The 17,465-nt window shown below is 34.5% G+C and overlaps 2 protein-coding genes across 2 annotated transcripts; both read left to right on the plus strand.

Annotated features, from left to right (window-relative positions):
- The first annotated feature begins 407 nt into the window (after positions 1-407).
- LOC113718459 (brassinosteroid-related acyltransferase 1-like) lies at positions 408-6,085 on the plus strand. The gene is made up of 3 exons (XM_027243361.2): positions 408-839; positions 1,286-1,744; positions 5,501-6,085. The coding sequence occupies exons 1-3, from the start codon at positions 408-410 to the stop codon at positions 5,996-5,998; spliced, it is 1,389 nt and encodes a 462-aa protein (XP_027099162.1). The 3' UTR covers positions 5,999-6,085.
- A 7,009-nt stretch (positions 6,086-13,094) lies between these two features.
- On the plus strand, positions 13,095-17,109 carry LOC113719222 (receptor protein kinase TMK1). The gene is made up of 2 exons (XM_027244371.2): positions 13,095-15,717; positions 16,323-17,109. Exons 1-2 carry the CDS (start codon positions 13,401-13,403, stop codon positions 16,841-16,843), a joined length of 2,838 nt encoding a protein of 945 aa, XP_027100172.2. The 5' UTR covers positions 13,095-13,400; the 3' UTR covers positions 16,844-17,109.
- Positions 17,110-17,465: the final 356 nt, after the last annotated feature.

Consider the following 17,465-nt stretch of genomic DNA (forward strand, 5'->3'; position numbering starts at 1 on the left):
AAATATATAATTTCGAGCAACCAACTTGCCTGCCAAATCATAGCCATATAACGCCCTAACTTTTCAGCTAAAATGTAATAAAGGTTTTAATTGTGGTGAAATAATTTGCTAGAATTGCGTAGCAGTTGTCCTCTTCTTCTATATATGATGGTGGTTCATTTTATATCATAAAAAATTGGGACTTATTTACTTTCATATTGCACACTTAGGCGACCCCACTAGACATCTATGACCTACCTTCCCTAAACAAAAAGGATTTGTCATGTTGATCAAGAACAGTATCCGATCTTCCTGAAGTAATTTTTTTATATATGTGTCTAGGTTTTTTGTAACTTGGGATTAAGGTTGAGACAGCTTTCTTAATTTCTGCTAAGAGCATTAAATTCTGTGTCAGTATCTTCGTAGCCATGGAACTACATGTATCCCTCAAGGAAACTATAACTCTTCGGCCATCTGAAGAGGTTGCAAGACAAACTATTGAGCTTTCTGGCCTGGACAGAATTTCACCAGCAATTCTTTACACTATACTCTTCTTTAAGTCTTCGTCGACTGAAAAATCATCTCATCTTGCTGATGAGGTTTTTGAGAGAGCCAAGAAATCTCTAGCTAAGATGCTGGTTTCATGGTTTCCTGCAGCTGGAAGATTTAAGATAAATGAAGCAACAGGAAAACTGGAGATTGATTGCAATAACGAAGGTGTTATTATGGTCACTGCTGAAACTGATTCAACACTTGATGAACTTGGTAAATTATATGAATACAAGCCTAGCTATGAGAAGCTTGTTCCTCAGCTGCCTCATGCTGATGGTATCTCTAAGAATCCACTAGTTGTGGTGCAGGTTTGAACATACAGCTCCCCAAGAAACCCTAGATTTTACCAATTGATTATGTAATTTATCTATGAGTATTAGTCACACTTATTATTCTGATTTCTTCGATAATCTTCTTATTATCAGTCTCCCTGTGTTTCTACAGTGTGTTATATTTGTATAGATATTTAGCAAAAACTAGTGGTTCTTTTATGAGGTTTATGTTTCCTTACCAGTTGTAAATATACAATAACGGCAATACAAATTTATGTTTCTTCTGGTCCATCAATTGGATGAAGGGGTTAAATATATAAATGAAATACTAAAAATATACAAATGAAATACTTGAGTATGGATGTTTCATTAACATATCAGATCATATTACTTATAATGTCTTGGTAGAAAACTTGCCGACAAGTTTCACAGTATTTTTTTTCCATTACATAATTCTCTATTTTTTTTGCTTATGTTGGTAGATCACAAGTTTTGCTTGTGGAGGGTTTTCCGTAGGCTTCGGTAGCAGCCATGCTCTGTTTGATGGTGCAGGAGCATTTAACTTTTTGGCATCATGGGCTCATATATCCTGTGGCAGAGATGTCTCTGAATCGTCTTTGCCAAACCATTCAAGGGATGCTCTTTTAAAGACTGTTTATACCAATAATTCATTCCCTCCATCGACTTCAATAAGTGAACAAAAGCATATTGTAGCCATTCAAGATCTATGCAACATACCTATGCAAGGCATGGCATCTGATGATCGATGTTGGGAAGCAGCTCTTTCTAAATTTACTCAATTTGATCCAAAAGATGGACTTCAACTCATGACTCTAAGCATCACCAAGGAATTTGTGGAGTCACTGAAGAGACTAGCAGTTGAACGAGGCAAACTCACAAGATGTTCAACCTTTGATGCTCTTTGTGCACTAATATGGAAGGTAAGTAGGAGGTAATCTACTTCCACTCTATCACAAATATCCCCTAAAATATTACTTCATTCACTAATACAATGGTCAACAAATTGGATATTGTAATCATGTTGGTTCAATGGATATGGGGAGAACTCTTAGAGTTCTTTTTACTGTCAAATTTAGGATTTGAATTTTAGATATGACCGTTAGAAATAGAAAGGGTATTAAGAAGAGAGGAAGGATCAAAAAAGAATAGTTTGACGTGGAAAAAAAATGTTCCCTCTAAATTATAGGTCTGCTAGAAGAATATTAGGAAAAAGAGAAAAGGAAAACCCATCACGTGATAGTTTTAATTTCATTATTGGCCTTCGCTGTTTCTATAGTAATCATAAAAGTTTACTGGTAGAGTTGCAAATACATGCATCTTCTACTGGTAGAGTTGCTGGTTCTGCCAATCACATTGAGCATATGCAATGCTCATAACTCTTGTAATTAATGAAAGAAATTTTAAAGCAGATTATAGTTCGAGGTAGAATCAGATTTTAAGAAAATTCCTGAGTTTTTTTTATTAATTGTACGTAATAATTGCATCAATCCAAAGGGAAGGTTAGAAAATTTTTAACATTGTGTGTTTAAGGTGACAGATCGAGATGATCATATTAATGCTACAATTTTTTTATTCGTTTTTTGTTTTTGTATGCAGATTTATTTTCTTAATGTACAGCTAAAATGATGCATGAACAATTACCTAAGTCTAGACCACCATCATATCTAAGTCAAGATTGAGAGTAGCTGATCAACGATTTATGTTTTCCCCCAACATGAACCAAGAACAACCATCAAAATAATTAATGATATCTAGAAGGAACAATGTGATGATGTAAAAAACTATGACTATCATGCTATTCACCATTTACAATTTTTCCTTTGCTTTTTGGATAAGCATCAACCATTACAAAATTCTTTTCTTATTAAGATTTCTTCACAATTGGCAAATATATTTATTATGTATATAGTAGCTAGCAATCAACCTATAAATAACAAATAGATTGGTACTAAATTTTATGGGTAATCAGAAAGAACTGAAGTGCACATTAATGTGAAAAGTTTCTAATGTCATTGAAAGCCAGAAGCTATGAGTTCAATTTTATTTAAAACAGGATGAAACATTTTTTTTTCCCAAAAACTTCGATAAAATATGAATGTGCTGAAACGGTTCTTGCAATATTTCTTCTCATTTGATATAATGAATGAACATAAGACGCGTATGTAATGATATACTACATTGACATGTTATACGATTGAAAATTGAATCTAGCCACTAAGGAGGTCTTGGCATAGTGATTAAGATTGAAATCTCAGGATGTAAAGGTTCTGAATTTAAATCCCTATTCTTTCTTCCTGTTTCTTAAATTGCACACCTCCTGTGCTGGAAAAAAAAATTGAATACAACCTAATGAATGTGTGTTTTCATTCCTAAATTTAGTATTAGGGTTTTTTTCGCCATCCCCTCTGACTACTAACCACCCTTCCCTACTTCTTTTTTCCTCTCCTTTCCTTCCACAAAATTATAAAATATAGTAAGAACAATAGTAGCACTTCGGACGTTTTCTTTCTTCACTTTACTACTTCTTGGTAAAAGCTATTTCTTTTAGGGTCTGTTTGTTTGGACTGAAAATCTTTTCCAGAAAATATTTTCTTCAATTTCTGGTGTTTGGCTGCAAAAGAGGTCAGGAAAAATTTTTCTGGTAGAAAATCTTTTACATAACTTGGTGTAAAATGACTTCCGGAATTAAGATACGGAAGTTAATTTCCGACAACTATCGCGACTTATCAGTTTCCTCGGTACTTGGCTATTGTACAAAGCCATCAAGCACTATACCACAGAGATCAAATCAAGAGCTATGTTCCTGCACTTGCTTCTGCAAATCCCACAACTTTGCACCTCTTCGACCTCTCCTCTTTCTCATGTTCCTCTCTACTGTTCCGTTCTCTTGCGCCACACAAACACATTTATGGATTATACAACTCTAGATCTAGATTGGGCTTGCATTGAGAAGTTTTGAAGAAAGGAAAAAATGTGAAGCCAATGGAGGCAGGAGGAACATTTTTAGAAGAAGAGTTAGTACAATAAACATCAAATTTCAATTGCTAATTTCTTATACTGGTTCAATCAGCTGTAGGCATATAATTTAAACTTTTTATTACAATGGCACTCAACTGGCTTGGGGAGATTGTGAATTCCTGGTTTTGGTCTTTGATTTATTTTTTGAGACTTGAAAGGATTTGGATTGGGGATTGTTTGTGGTGGCTGATGAGGTGGGTAGAGATAATGATAATTAGTAGTAGCAATTAGTAAAAGAGAAATCCGGGAACGATATTATCGTTGGAGGATTTTAATTTTTTTAGAACATTTTTAAAATTGTACCAAACACTAGAAAATGAAGGGAAAATTAGATATTTTCCAGGAAAGAATTTTCATTGAAAATGTTTTCTTAGGGAAAATATTCTACAAAACAAACAGACCCTTAGTTGAAAATTTGATGAATTCTACATTACATTATTAAGTAACCAATAGTTAGGAGAGGACTTTTAGAGTCCCATTACTAGGTTCAGAATTTGAATTTTGAACCTAACTGGAAAGGTATAAGAAGGGGATGAAAGTAAGGAAAAAAACCTTAAAAAATGTAGAATAACCTTCAAGAAAATCCATCATAGACTAAGAAAATTACCAGTACATTTGACTTTATTCTTGGCTCAATTTGAGATAGAAATAGGGCTTGGTTTCAATTGTTTCTGGTTTTTCTTTTTCTTTTTTTCCCAAAAAAAAAATCTAAAAAGAGGTTTTAAAAGTCATTGAGTAACCTTCTATAAAATCCATCATGGACTTAGAAAAGAATTACCAGTACATTCGACTTTATTTCTGGTTCAATTTAATATGGAAATAGGGCTTGGTTTCAATCATTTTTTATTTTTTCATTTTCTATTTCCCCCCAAAAAAAAGCTAAAAACAGGCTTTGAAAAGTCATTGAGTACATTGCAAAGTAGCTTTTTATAATTAAAAGCTAAAATCAGGTGTTTAGAATCATTTGAGAACAAGATTAGGGAAGCAATTACACATGAATGGAGTTAACTAGTGTCACTAATTACATGCCAAACAAGATCCTTTGCAAGAATTAATTTAATAGAAATTATTTTCTATTCAGTCATTCCAAACTCAAAACCAGATAAATTGGAGAAAATTTTTTGTCCAAATAAGTTTGCCATTGGTGCATGTTTGTCATGTTTTGGAGGATTTTTTCGGCATAAAGCTATAACTAAAATTTTGTTAGCTATGATGTTTATCGTGAAATTTACTATTTACCTCTTTAGCCAATAAAGAAATGATAGTTCTTTTTTGCAATGAAATGAATTAGAAGCTAGCCAAGAAAATAGTTTTGGTATTTATTGTTTTCTTTTTTAGTACAATAGACGTATGTAAGTCTAATGATTATCTAAATATTGAGAAGGTCGTAAATGTTACAATCTTCACCTTTCTAACTAAAATTTCATATTTCAACAGATTTGTGAAGTCCAGACATTTCTTTTTCTTGGAAGCAGAATTGAGATTAACTTTGATTCTAATTAGTAGGTCATGCAACAAATATGCATCTAGATAGATCCTTGTATGGTAATAAGAAGCACAAAGCATATCAAATAATGTCATGATTATCAAAAAGACACTAACAATTTGGCCACGCTAAACGGGCAAACGATAGCACTTTGAGCTTTCCAAATATGCAGGCAAGAGTAAAGGCCCTTGGTCTACGCCCAGATGCAAACATATGCTTGCAATTCCCAGTAGATTCTCGAGCCAGATTTCAACCACCACTTGGAGAAAACTTCACGGGGAATGCCTTTGTTCTAGCTTCAGTCTCATGCATGGTTAAAACCATACTAGAAGAATCACTTGATGAGACTGTTTTGAAGATTCAAGAAGCAAAAGATGCCATCAAAGATGAATATATCAAGCTCTATGCAACAGCACTGGAGTCCTCAGATAAGTTTTTCCCATCAATGAAAGAGCTCACGATAGTTACTGATTGGATGAAATATTCCTTTGATGCACTTGTTTTTGGATGGGGACAAGTTTCTAGTGTAGCTCTTTTGGCCACCCCAGTACCAGAGACTGCTTTTCTTATGTTAAATCTTGAAGAGCCTGGAGGATTTCTTCTAAGGATGGGAATTGGAGAAGAAGAAGCACCAAATTTTGTCGACTTCTTCTACAATTTCAGCCAATGATTGAAAAAGGCTTTAATGCATGTGCATGTGTACAAGTAAGACTATGGTATTTCATGGTTATTTTCATGCTTATGTGGTGTGTTGAAAAATATCAGTAACTGGTGTTTGGAACAAAAATTATTTTAGATCAATTGATACATTTTATATCTCTGGCATTTGAATATCTTTGAAAAAAAAATCTCTGGCATATGACTATGAGAATATTTGGTTTCTGTGTTTGGGACATGAAAAAACGATTTGTGTCTTTAGGTGTTTCCTTTTCAGACAAGCTAGGGCTGTTAGGGAAAGCAAAAATCTTTTGAAACCGATTGATGCATTATAAAATGAATTAGAAGCACAATTTGGCAAATTTCCTACTATATTCTCGCAACTGAAGTTGAAATATAAACCAAATTATTCGATACTCAACTATATAAAAACCTATTCAAGTTTGGTTGAGCAATTGATCAAGCCAAATATAAAAGGATCCAACATATACTTGAAGCTTTACACTTAGCTTGAACTTGAGTTATAAACATAAAACTTAAACTGATATGTAAAGAATATAAATTACTTGAGTTTGACTTGCTAAAATGTTCTTTAAACTTGGTTTGGGGAATAACAAAACCAAATTTGAATGTGAAATTAGACTTGTTAAAATAAATAAATAAATTCAAATATATGAGTGTCTAGTCCACTAAGTTCATTTACATCCCTAACATATTGCACAGAAATTTGATTTATCCTTTGAACTAAAATATACTTGTAAAATGTTTTTCAATTTTTAGATTATTTCCAACATTCAATGTTGCTAATTACCAAGTTAAGATATTATTGGGTTGCCTTTACATATTTTGTTGTTTCAATACGGGGACACTAGATTAGCTATTTAATTAAAGCTTAGATTAATGAATCTATTTGTATAATATCATAATATACAAAGTGATAGCCAAATGCATTGGATGGTAAACATAAGATAGAATTTAGTTTTGGTTCGAGTCCTTTGAAATTGAAATTACTTGTTTGTTCTGAAAAAAAAAATTCTTAAAAACATCATAAAAAAACATTAGCATAGATGATCCCAAAACTACAAACTTCAAAAGAAGAAATAAGCAAAAGGATAATATGTGTTAAACATAAAAAAATAAACCACAAAGCTTGCAAAGTTAGGAACTAAATTGTTGAAGTTAAAAAGGATTAATACAACTATAATTTCTTTAAATTTGCTAACCATTTTTTGTTGTTCTTTATTTTAAAAAAACAAAAAATACTGAACATTTTTCACTTTTTTTTCAAGTTTATACCTTTTTGAGCGTTGAATCATGACCCTGGTCCGTCGATGTTGGGATTGCAGCCCAATGCCAATATCCATTTCTTTTTAGCTTTTAAGTGCTGTTTGGGCTGTATTTTACAACATCCCTCAAGTATAATAAAAAGAGAAGGAAAGTTACTGTAGCGGCCCAAATGGTTGCTACATGGCTCATCTTCTTTTTGACAAGTGGCATACTCTTTTTGAGGAAGGTGATTTAATTTCTTTTCTTTTTTATTTTTTCTTTATTTTTTCTTTCCTTTTTTGACCATGACAAAAACCTACACAAATCTTAATGTACCACTGTTTCGTCCTTCATTCCTTTTCACCATTTATCTCTCTAACTGTTTCCATGCTTTAAACCTTTCTCTTTCATTTTTCTTTTTCTAAACGAGACGAATTGCCTAACATAACTCATATTATTAATTTTCTTTCTAAACGAGGTCAATGTATTCCCATTTATACTTTTCAGTGGGACATTATATGTTAAATGATGCTTTTAGACTCTAAGTTGCGAGTTGAATGAGTTATTTTTTTTTCTAACGATACGACACAGTTTTTCATGCTATTATTATATTTTCAAATAAGGACATGTGAAGGTAATTTTTTTAGTTAATTTTTAACTTAGGACTATTTTATTTTTGGGCTAATGTTTTGAATTAGCAATGCTAAACAAAAACGCTATCATGTTGAAACTATATGTGCCATATATTTAATTCTTATATTGCTGCTATTTTTTTATATATTTTTTAAACAATATTTCAGGTGGGCCCAAGCTGTGCCTTGCACAGCATGGTTTCCTAGTAAAAATATACGAAGGCTGGTGTGGGTCAAAATTCTCCATACATAAAAGAGAAGAATAACAAGTTCAATGCCTTTGGTGGCAAATTCGAGAAAGTGTTTTTTTTTTTTTTGGCTCTAGGATTTTTAGTCGAATAACTTATTACTTGGACCTTTTCTTTTTCCTTCTTTTATTGATACCAATGCGACAGATGTCATCATGGACAGTTTTGAACTTTTGACAATTTATGGATCTTCCAAACGGCAGTCAATTAATTGAGATTGATGAAGATTTATTCTAAGATTTTGTCCAGGGTGCCCTGTGTGTCCTGATCAATGAAGATCTAATTTCAAAAGCAAAGTTTCAAAAATTAAAAGTATTGATATATATGGGGTGCAATAAAAATATAAATCTTTCAATTATATGTAAGTAGCTAATTATTGCATACTTGACACCTACTAAAAAAAATTTTATGTCAATACATATTCCCATTAAGGAATTAATTGATTGGGTTTATTTATTTGGCTGACGTAGCCGTTAGCACCAAATAAGAAGTGGGTCGAGCGTTACTTTTTTTTTTTTCTTGTAAAAGGGTAAAACTTTTTTCTTTTTTTGCGAAAGTGTTACAATTCAGATGCTGGTGGTAATTTTAAGGGCCTAATAATAGCAGCCTTCTTTTTTTTTTTTGTTAATTTATTACAAACCCTTGCCTGCATATCCCGTTCAGAATTTTCTGGAACATTTTCGGATGTGGTTTAGTCAAATTTATTAGAAGCTGGTGAGGGTATAAATGTGAGCCACCTCATATTTTGTTAATTAATTTTTTTTTGCCAGTAACGACATATTGTAAAACCTATTCTATCCTAATTTAGGGGGGAGGGAGCCTAAGGAGACTTGTGTATTATGGGATAGTGAGTATACATATCCAACTAGACCAAGAGACCTTTAGATTTTTTTTGCTGCAGGTGAAATTGAACCCTCAACTACAGTCCAAGGAGAGACTTAAATCCCTCCTTGGTGGCCACTGAGCCAAGCTCGGTGGTTCATATTTTGTTAATTAGATGGACAGGATGTTTGTTGACAATTCATTGTAACAAATTAAGATAAGGGACAAAATTCATTGAAAAAGCATAGGAACATTGTCAAGACCGCACAAGCTCTGTATAAAGTTTGTAATATATGAAGAATTAAGAGGGTGCAGCTGAAGAGAGAGATGAATCATGAATGTGTGGTGTTAATTTGCAGAAAAGGAAAGGGGAGAAAAAAAAAAAAGAACAAATCGAAACAGAGATTATTAGGTGGGCAAGTTGGGATATTGAATGATCTAAATTTATTGCGGGCTGTGATATGTCAAGGAATTAGAAGCAGTCCACTTCTTGTTGTTTTCTTGATTTCTTTATAATCATTCAATTTTTTTTCTTTATTTTATGAATAGTCCCTGAAAAGTTGGTTCGATTAATCTGTTCTAGAGAAGAATTTTTGGAAAATATAATTGTAGAACTTTTTTTTTTTGTTTGGTTTATGTGTGGCGAAAATTTAGTTAAAATTAAAATATATTTGAAAAAAAATTTCTGAGAAAAAAATGCCAACTATGAGACTTAAGAATAGCCAATTTTACACATCAGCAATAAATAATAAATACTTTTATCCAATACTAGAACTGAATGGAAATGATGTCCACAAGTTATATTCTTTTTTCAAAATCCCAAAGGGAAAGGTGCAAACTTAGCTATGCAATAAAACTCTACAATGATGGTCAGTATTAGAGCTGCAAATCATACCAAGCAACTTGGTACTCGACTCAAATTAGACCCGACTCAAATTAGACCCGTTGAAGTTTGTTTATTTAGGTAACAATCTAAATCCGAACATGATTTCAAATTCAAAAATATTAACAAACTAATCACAATCTTTACTTTGTTCGGTTCGATATGTTCAAGAGTATATAAGGCAAGTAAATTTCATTAAAAAAAATGAGTAAATCTTATATACACTGACAGTGTATACACTATCATTGTTGGATTCATGACATGTGTGCAAAAGTCGAATTTCAAATTCAAATTTTGCATAGTTATCATTCATCCAACGCTGACAGTATATACACTGTCAATGTAGGAAAGATGAATCCTAAAAAAATAGCTAAAGTTTCCTTCTTTAACTCCACTTCTTTCCTTTCCGTATATTGTTTATCTTATAAAATAGCAAGCATATAATACTCTTATCTCTTGAATAAACACGTTTGATTTTCCGTAATTTATCGTAATATATTTCTTGAATAGGCCTAATTGACTTTAATCACATCCCTAATTCATCGTAATATATTTCTTAAATATCAGACAACAAAAATTAAGGGAAAAAAGCAACAACTTAGGGTGAAAATCTCTATATAATACAACATGAAATTTCAAACCAAGTTTTGATTATACGTGTTTGAGCTCGATATTAAGACAACCCAAGCCAAAAATTTTTTGTGAACATACATAAAAAATTTCAAACCAACCTCGATCAATATTTATCAAAAAATTATCAAACACAAGCCAAATTTAAACATTCCTTTTAATTTTCAAACCAATTCCAAATATATTTCTGTCCGACTCATTTATGTTTGTTTTCAGCCGTAGTCAGTATAAATTTCTTTTCTTTTCTTTTCTTGAGCAAGAAAATAAATTTCTATACACGAACTAGTGCTATTTAAAGAAAATAAAAATAGCAAATAATTTGGGCCAACAGAAAATGAGAAATGTTGGGGTAAAACACACAAGAAAAATTTCTGATTCGCATGCATCCCAAACACGAGAAACAAAAGGCAAGTTTGAGAGTCAAACTACGAAAGTCATGGATCTTATAAATATCTGTACCAGCTATCAACACAGCTCTTGCTTCTAATGGACTGAGATAAGGTGATCCTATCCAGCCATTCATCTCGAATTTCAATAGTCTTTGTTTGATTTTATATAAATTTTAGTATTGATGACTCACATCGAAGATGTGTTAGCTTAAAATTAACCAAGTGATCAACTGTGTTTGCAGTTGCAGTAGATAAAAACTTGTCTCATATTAGAACTAGTAATGGACTTAACAAAGTCACCAAGATTAGTTTTAATGAAACATAAAAGTTAAAATCAGCAATCCGACTACGTTTAAGCCGCGGCCTAATCCTCACCGCTAATCTCTCTTCCTGTGAAGGGGTTGGGCTTACTGTACAATTAGTACAATTGATGTACTTTTGTCAAAAAGTGTTGTACGTTTATAATCGTAATTATATTAAATTCTTGAGTTGGTGTACAAGAACAAAAATTATGTGTATAATAAAGAAATGTAAGTATAAACCAAAGAGTGAATCTCATATACACCGTCAGTATATATACTATCACATTTGGATGGATGGCATATGAGTAAATTTTGGATTTTAAATTCCAATTTTGCACATGTGTCATATATTTAATGATGATAGTGTATACAGTGTATATAAGATTAAGGGAAAATGACATGTTTCATCCCTCACATTTCACAAAAATATTCTTTTCGTCCCTCACTTTTAAAATGAAACAATTTCATCCCTGACATTTAAAAATTAAAGCTATTACATCCCTGAATCTAATTTTCAATCTGAATCAAACCATCCAATAATCCAATAATAAATTTCGGAGATAGAATTAATAGGTCACTCGGTCAATTTCATCATATTCACATGACATTTATCAAACCAAAAAAATAAATATTATAACATAAAGGCCATTATTTGTTTTGGAATAGTCGGGTTTTTCTTTTGGGTAAATCTTTTCATGCACCGTTAGTATATTCGCTTGCGAGTCTAAATGTGTATCATAAATACAAAATTTGGTGTTTAAATTTAAATTGAAACGATATAGTAGGTACATAAAACTATCAGTGTATACAATGACAATGTAGGAATTCAAGTTGAGTTATATTCAAGTTGAGTTAACCAAGTGATCTACCAATTATACCTCCAAAATTTGTAATCAGGTTGATAGGTGGTTTGATTCAGATTGAAAATTGGGTTCAAGGATGTAATAGCTTTAATTTTTAAATGTCAGGGACGAAATTGCTTCATTTTAAAAGTGAGGGACGAAAAGAATATTTTTGTGAAATGTAAGGGATGAAACAGGTCATTTTTCCTAAGATTAATCCTAAACGAAATCATGTAAAATGTACAATAATCGCACAATTGTAAAAAAATCCCAACCGTACTTACCTCTTGTCCATCCCTTCCTAAGGTTGAGACTTGAGAGACTAATCAAGTTACTCGATATTCGAATTGAGTTTGGCTAACTAAGAGGTCATTTGAGTTTGATTCGCTAATTAATCAAATCAACTGGACTCAATTAGCATAAAATTAGATTTTTAATTATAAAAAATTCAAACTACTTAAATTTGACTAGATAGAAACGTATTTGAGTTTAGCACGTAAAATAATCAAATCAATCTTGAATATTAAAATATCCAATTTGATTAGATTCCTTCTTACCCAGTACCTTCCCCACTCGAGGCAAGACTAGACTGTTTCATATTGCCACAATTTGTGTACAACTTACTAATCTAGTCAAATTTGAATAATATTACTATGTGTTCACTCTTCTCAATCATCCTAAAATTATATTTTTAATTATAAAAATTCAATCTAATCGAATTTAACTCGATGAAAGCTCGTTTGAGTTTATCATGTTAAATAATCAAGTCAAACTTAAAAATAAAAAATTTTAAAATTTATCAAAATAATCAAATAAATTTAAATACTAACACCCCAATCCCTCCCCGCCCTAATCAAGGCTAGACTGCTTCATATTGCCACAATTAGTGCACAACTTACTGCTAATAAACACTAGTCTACTAACATTCCCTACAAGCAAAGGAAAATCTTCAAAATCCCCCGCAATCTAATGTCCACATCCTACAAACTAAAATCCCCACCTACGTGACTGGACCCCACACGCATGTGCCAACTGTATCCCAAACATTCACTTTCCCTTCATCTTTTCTTCTCCACTCCTCCTTTCCAAATTCCCACCTTTTCCTATTTTCTTGTTTCTTCCCCTTCCCCTCTATCCCCGCCGTTCCTTCTGCCCCATCAAAAACCCCACCAGAATATATATATATATATATCTATATATATAAGAAAAGAAAATCCTCAATTCTTCCTCCTTCTCTCTCCAAAAATCACTTCATTCCCCCACATGTCCACCCAAAAAGGCTTAAAAAAATTTTGGTCCCCATTTTAAAACAAAAAATCCCATTTTTTCCCCCCTTGCATTCTCTCAAGAAACTCTGAAAAATTGAAACTTTTCTTGCAGAAGGAAGAATTTCAGTGGAAAATGGGAGAAACCCACCTGGGATTTCCCTTTATGCTTTCTTTTGTGATAATTTTTCTGGGGTTTTCCCCTTCTATCCACTCCCAGTCCAGTGATGCTTCAGTAATGCAAGACTTGAAGAAGGCTCTCAACCCACCGAGTTCACTTGGCTGGGATGACCCAGACCCCTGTCAATGGAAGAACGTTGGATGCTCCAAGAATGACAAACGGGTCAACCGGATCCAAATTGGGAACCAGGGCCTGACTGGGTCTCTTCCAGATAGCTTCAGCAAGCTCAATGCTCTGCAATTTCTGGAGCTCCAGAACAACCATCTTACAGGGCCGTTGCCGAGTCTTAACGGGTTCGGTTCACTCCAGCGTGCTCTACTCGGCTACAACAATTTTTCATACATACCGCCGGATTTCTTCGCTGGTATGAACTCATTGCAAGTAGTTAGTCTGGATTATAATCAGTTTTCTTCATGGGTTATTCCTGATAGTATCAAAAGTGCTGCTTCCTTGAGTAGTTTCTCTGCAACATCAACTAATATTTCCGGGTCAATCCCGGACTTTTTTGGCCCGGATGCATTGTCGAGTCTGATATCGCTTCATTTGTCTTTCAACAATCTCGTGGGCGGCCTGCCCGCGAGCTTTTCGGGTTCTTCGATACAGTCTTTATGGTTAAATGGTAACAAATTGAATGGTAGTATTGATGTTATAGGGAGTATGACTGACTTAACTGAACTTTGGTTACATGAAAATGCGATTACTGGGCCGTTGCCCGATTTTTCGCGCTTGAAACAGTTGCAGAATGTTAGTTTTAGGGACAATAGTTTGACCGGACCAGTGCCGGACTCGTTGGTGGCGTTGCCTTCGTTGTATATTGTGAATTTGACTAACAATAAGTTACAGGGGCCGACTCCGAAGTTTGCTGCAAAGTCTGTTCAATTGGATATGAATCCAGGGTCGAATAGTTTTTGTTCAGATGCGCCTGGGGAGCCGTGTGATCCGAGGGTTAATAGTTTGCTTGCTGTGGCAAAGGATATGGGGTATCCGATTCTGTTTGCGTCGGACTGGAGAGGGAATGATCCGTGTACGCCGGTGTGGTCGGGTATTAGCTGTATTAATCGGAATATAACCGTGGTGAATTATCCTGGTATGAAGTTGAATGGAACGGTTTCTCCAAATTTTTCGTCAATTACAAGCTTACAGAAGTTGATTTTGTCGAATAATAATCTGACCGGAAGTGTTCCAGTGGAGTTGACTAGTTTGCCTAACCTTCAGCTTTTGGATCTGTCAAACAATTCGCTTTCTGGTTTTGTTCCGTCGTTTAAGAATAATGTGGTCGTGAGAGTTGCTGGAAATCCAAATATTGGGAAGCCTAGTCCTCCACCAAATGCACCTGGAACACCTCCTGGGAGTCCGCCTGGTTCCTCAGGTGGTGGTGGAGGCGGCCGTGGCGGTAATACAGGTGGTGGCAAAAAGTCATCTTCTACTGGTGTGATTGTGGGTTTGGTGGTTGGCATTGCTGCTGCCGTTGTGTGCATTGCATTCTTAGTTTTCTGTGTTCGTAAAAATAAACGTAAAGTTTCTGGAAGGGCTCAGGGTCCTAGCACTGTGGTTATTCATCCTCGCCATTCAGGGTCGGACCAAGATACTGTTAAGATCACAGTTGCAGGTTCTAGCGCTAATGGTGGAACAAGTGAAACATTCAGTATTGGAAGCAATGGACATCATAATATCCACATTGTTGAGCGAGACGGCCATACAATTAGAATTGAGGTCTTAAGGAATGTGACTGGGAATTTCAGTGAGGAGAATATATTGGGAAGAGGTGGATTTGGAACTGTTTACAAAGGGGAGTTGGATGATGGGACAAAGATTGCAGCCAAGAGAATGGAAACTGGAGTTATGAGCGACAAAGGTTTAGATGAGTTCAAGGCAGAGATTGCAGTCGTCACAAAAGTCCGACATAGGCATTTGGTCGCACTTCATGGTTATTGTTTGGAAGACAATGAGAGGATACTTGTTTATGAATATATGCCTCAGGGGCCACTCAGCAAGCATTTGTTCAGCTGGAAGGATGAACAGTTGAAACCCCTTGAGTGGAAGCAAAGGCTGACCGTTGCCCTTGATGTGGCTAGGGGTGTTGAATATTTACATGGTTTAGCTCAACAAAGTTTTATCCATAGAGATCTTAAACCATCCAACATCCTTCTGGGAGATGATATGAGAGCTAAAGTTGCAGATTTTGGACTTGTTCGCCTTGTGCCTGAAGGAAAAGCTACTGTGGTGACAAGATTAGCCGGAACTTTTGGCTACCTTGCACCAGAATATGCAGGTAACCTCTGCCTTGCTTTTTTGCATTTATAAACTTGTCTAATCGACTGATTGGAGGAATTGGCTGGGCCAGGTTGATTTAAAAATAAAATGACTAAGTTAATACATTTTAAGTATGATGACAAATTGAAACAGAGTGGTAAATGCTAGCTCATATTTTCGATAGATTTGAAAGCATGGATCATTTTCATCACACTGCTAGGATGTTTATTTGCTGTTAAGAGCCTTTACATTTTTGCTGCTTTTGTTGCGACTTTGGAGCAACACTGTCCAATCGTTACTCTGTCTCAATTTATGTTTGGGGAGGGAAATCTTTCACCTGTTAGTTGCAAATGCTTGAAACCTTTTGAGATTGACTGTGATTTGTCATGCCCTGTGCTTTAGGACTTGTATACCTCAATTTTCCTCTATGGGCGGCAGTTCAGTGGTTGTATAAATTTTTTCTTTTCAATGTAATAGTATAATTTAAGTTTCTTATGGACTCAAGTTGAACATTCTGCTTTTATGTTCTATTTCATGTACCTCATTGTATTGTTTAATATACTTGACTAAATTCACTCCATCTCAAATTACCCAACTACAACTAACACGCTACATCCTTGACAGTCATGGGCCGTGTGACTACAAAAATTGATGTTTTTGCCTTTGGGGTGATATTGATGGAGCTAATCACTGGAAGAAAAGCTTTAGATGAAAGCCAGCCGGAGGAAAGCGCTCATCTTGTCCCATGGTTTCGTAGAATGCAGATCAGTAAGGATTTTCAGAAGGCCATTGACCCCATGATTGATCTTAATGAAGAAACTCTTTCTAGCGTGAACACTGTTGCTGAGCTGGCTGGCCACTGTTGCGCAAGGGAACCACATCAGAGACCTGACATGGGCCATGCAGTGAATGTGCTTTCATCCCTTGCCGAGCTTTGGAAACCAAGTGAACCTGATCCTGATGACATATATGGAATTGATTATGAGATGACATTACCGCAGGCTGTTAAGAAGTGGCAAGCTCTTGAAGGAATGAGCAGTATGGATAATACTTCTTTCATTGGCAGTAGTGAAAATACCCAAACCAGCATACCTACTCGGCCTTCTGGATTTGCAGATTCTTTTACATCCTCTGATGGAAGGTGATTTTTAGGAAAGGATGACAGTGACCAATGAGATTTAGGCTCCTGTTAATTGCCTCAGTGGAGGTTTGGTTTGTTCATTCCTTAAGCTTATTATTCCTAAAGAAGTTTTTTTTTTTTTAATTGGGGGTATCAAGCAGGGTTTGTCTATGTGCCCATGAATTGCTGTGAGGTGCATTAATTCTAGTGTGGATAGATTAATACTGCCCTTGTCTCCTCTCTTTTGCTACTCATGATGATGCAAATAGATAAGAGTTTTGTTATATGCCATTTAGTGGGGAACTTTCTATGAGTGTGATCAGCATTTCAAGTCTTTTTGCTGCTTTTTCATTTTGTTTTCAGTTTCCTATGGATGATTTTATCCTCTTTAAGCAATTGAATCTCATGATTGGCAATTGTCCAAGTCCTAATCTTTGTAGAGCATATGAAGATGCTTGGCAGCAAGAAGGACTGGTGTTTCTACTGATTAACACTTCTAATCTAATCAAATATTAGCCTACATTATTTAAAATCATTATTGATTCTACATCAGTTTTTGGGACTGCTGGCCACATCAGTATTCAAGGAACAGAAAAGATGTGGTGCCTTTCATTTTGTCATGATTTGTAGCAAATTAAGTCAACCAT

Source organism: Coffea arabica, chromosome 11e, assembly GCF_036785885.1.
Source record: "Coffea arabica cultivar ET-39 chromosome 11e, Coffea Arabica ET-39 HiFi, whole genome shotgun sequence".
Classification (NCBI taxonomy): Eukaryota; Viridiplantae; Streptophyta; class Magnoliopsida; order Gentianales; family Rubiaceae; genus Coffea; species Coffea arabica.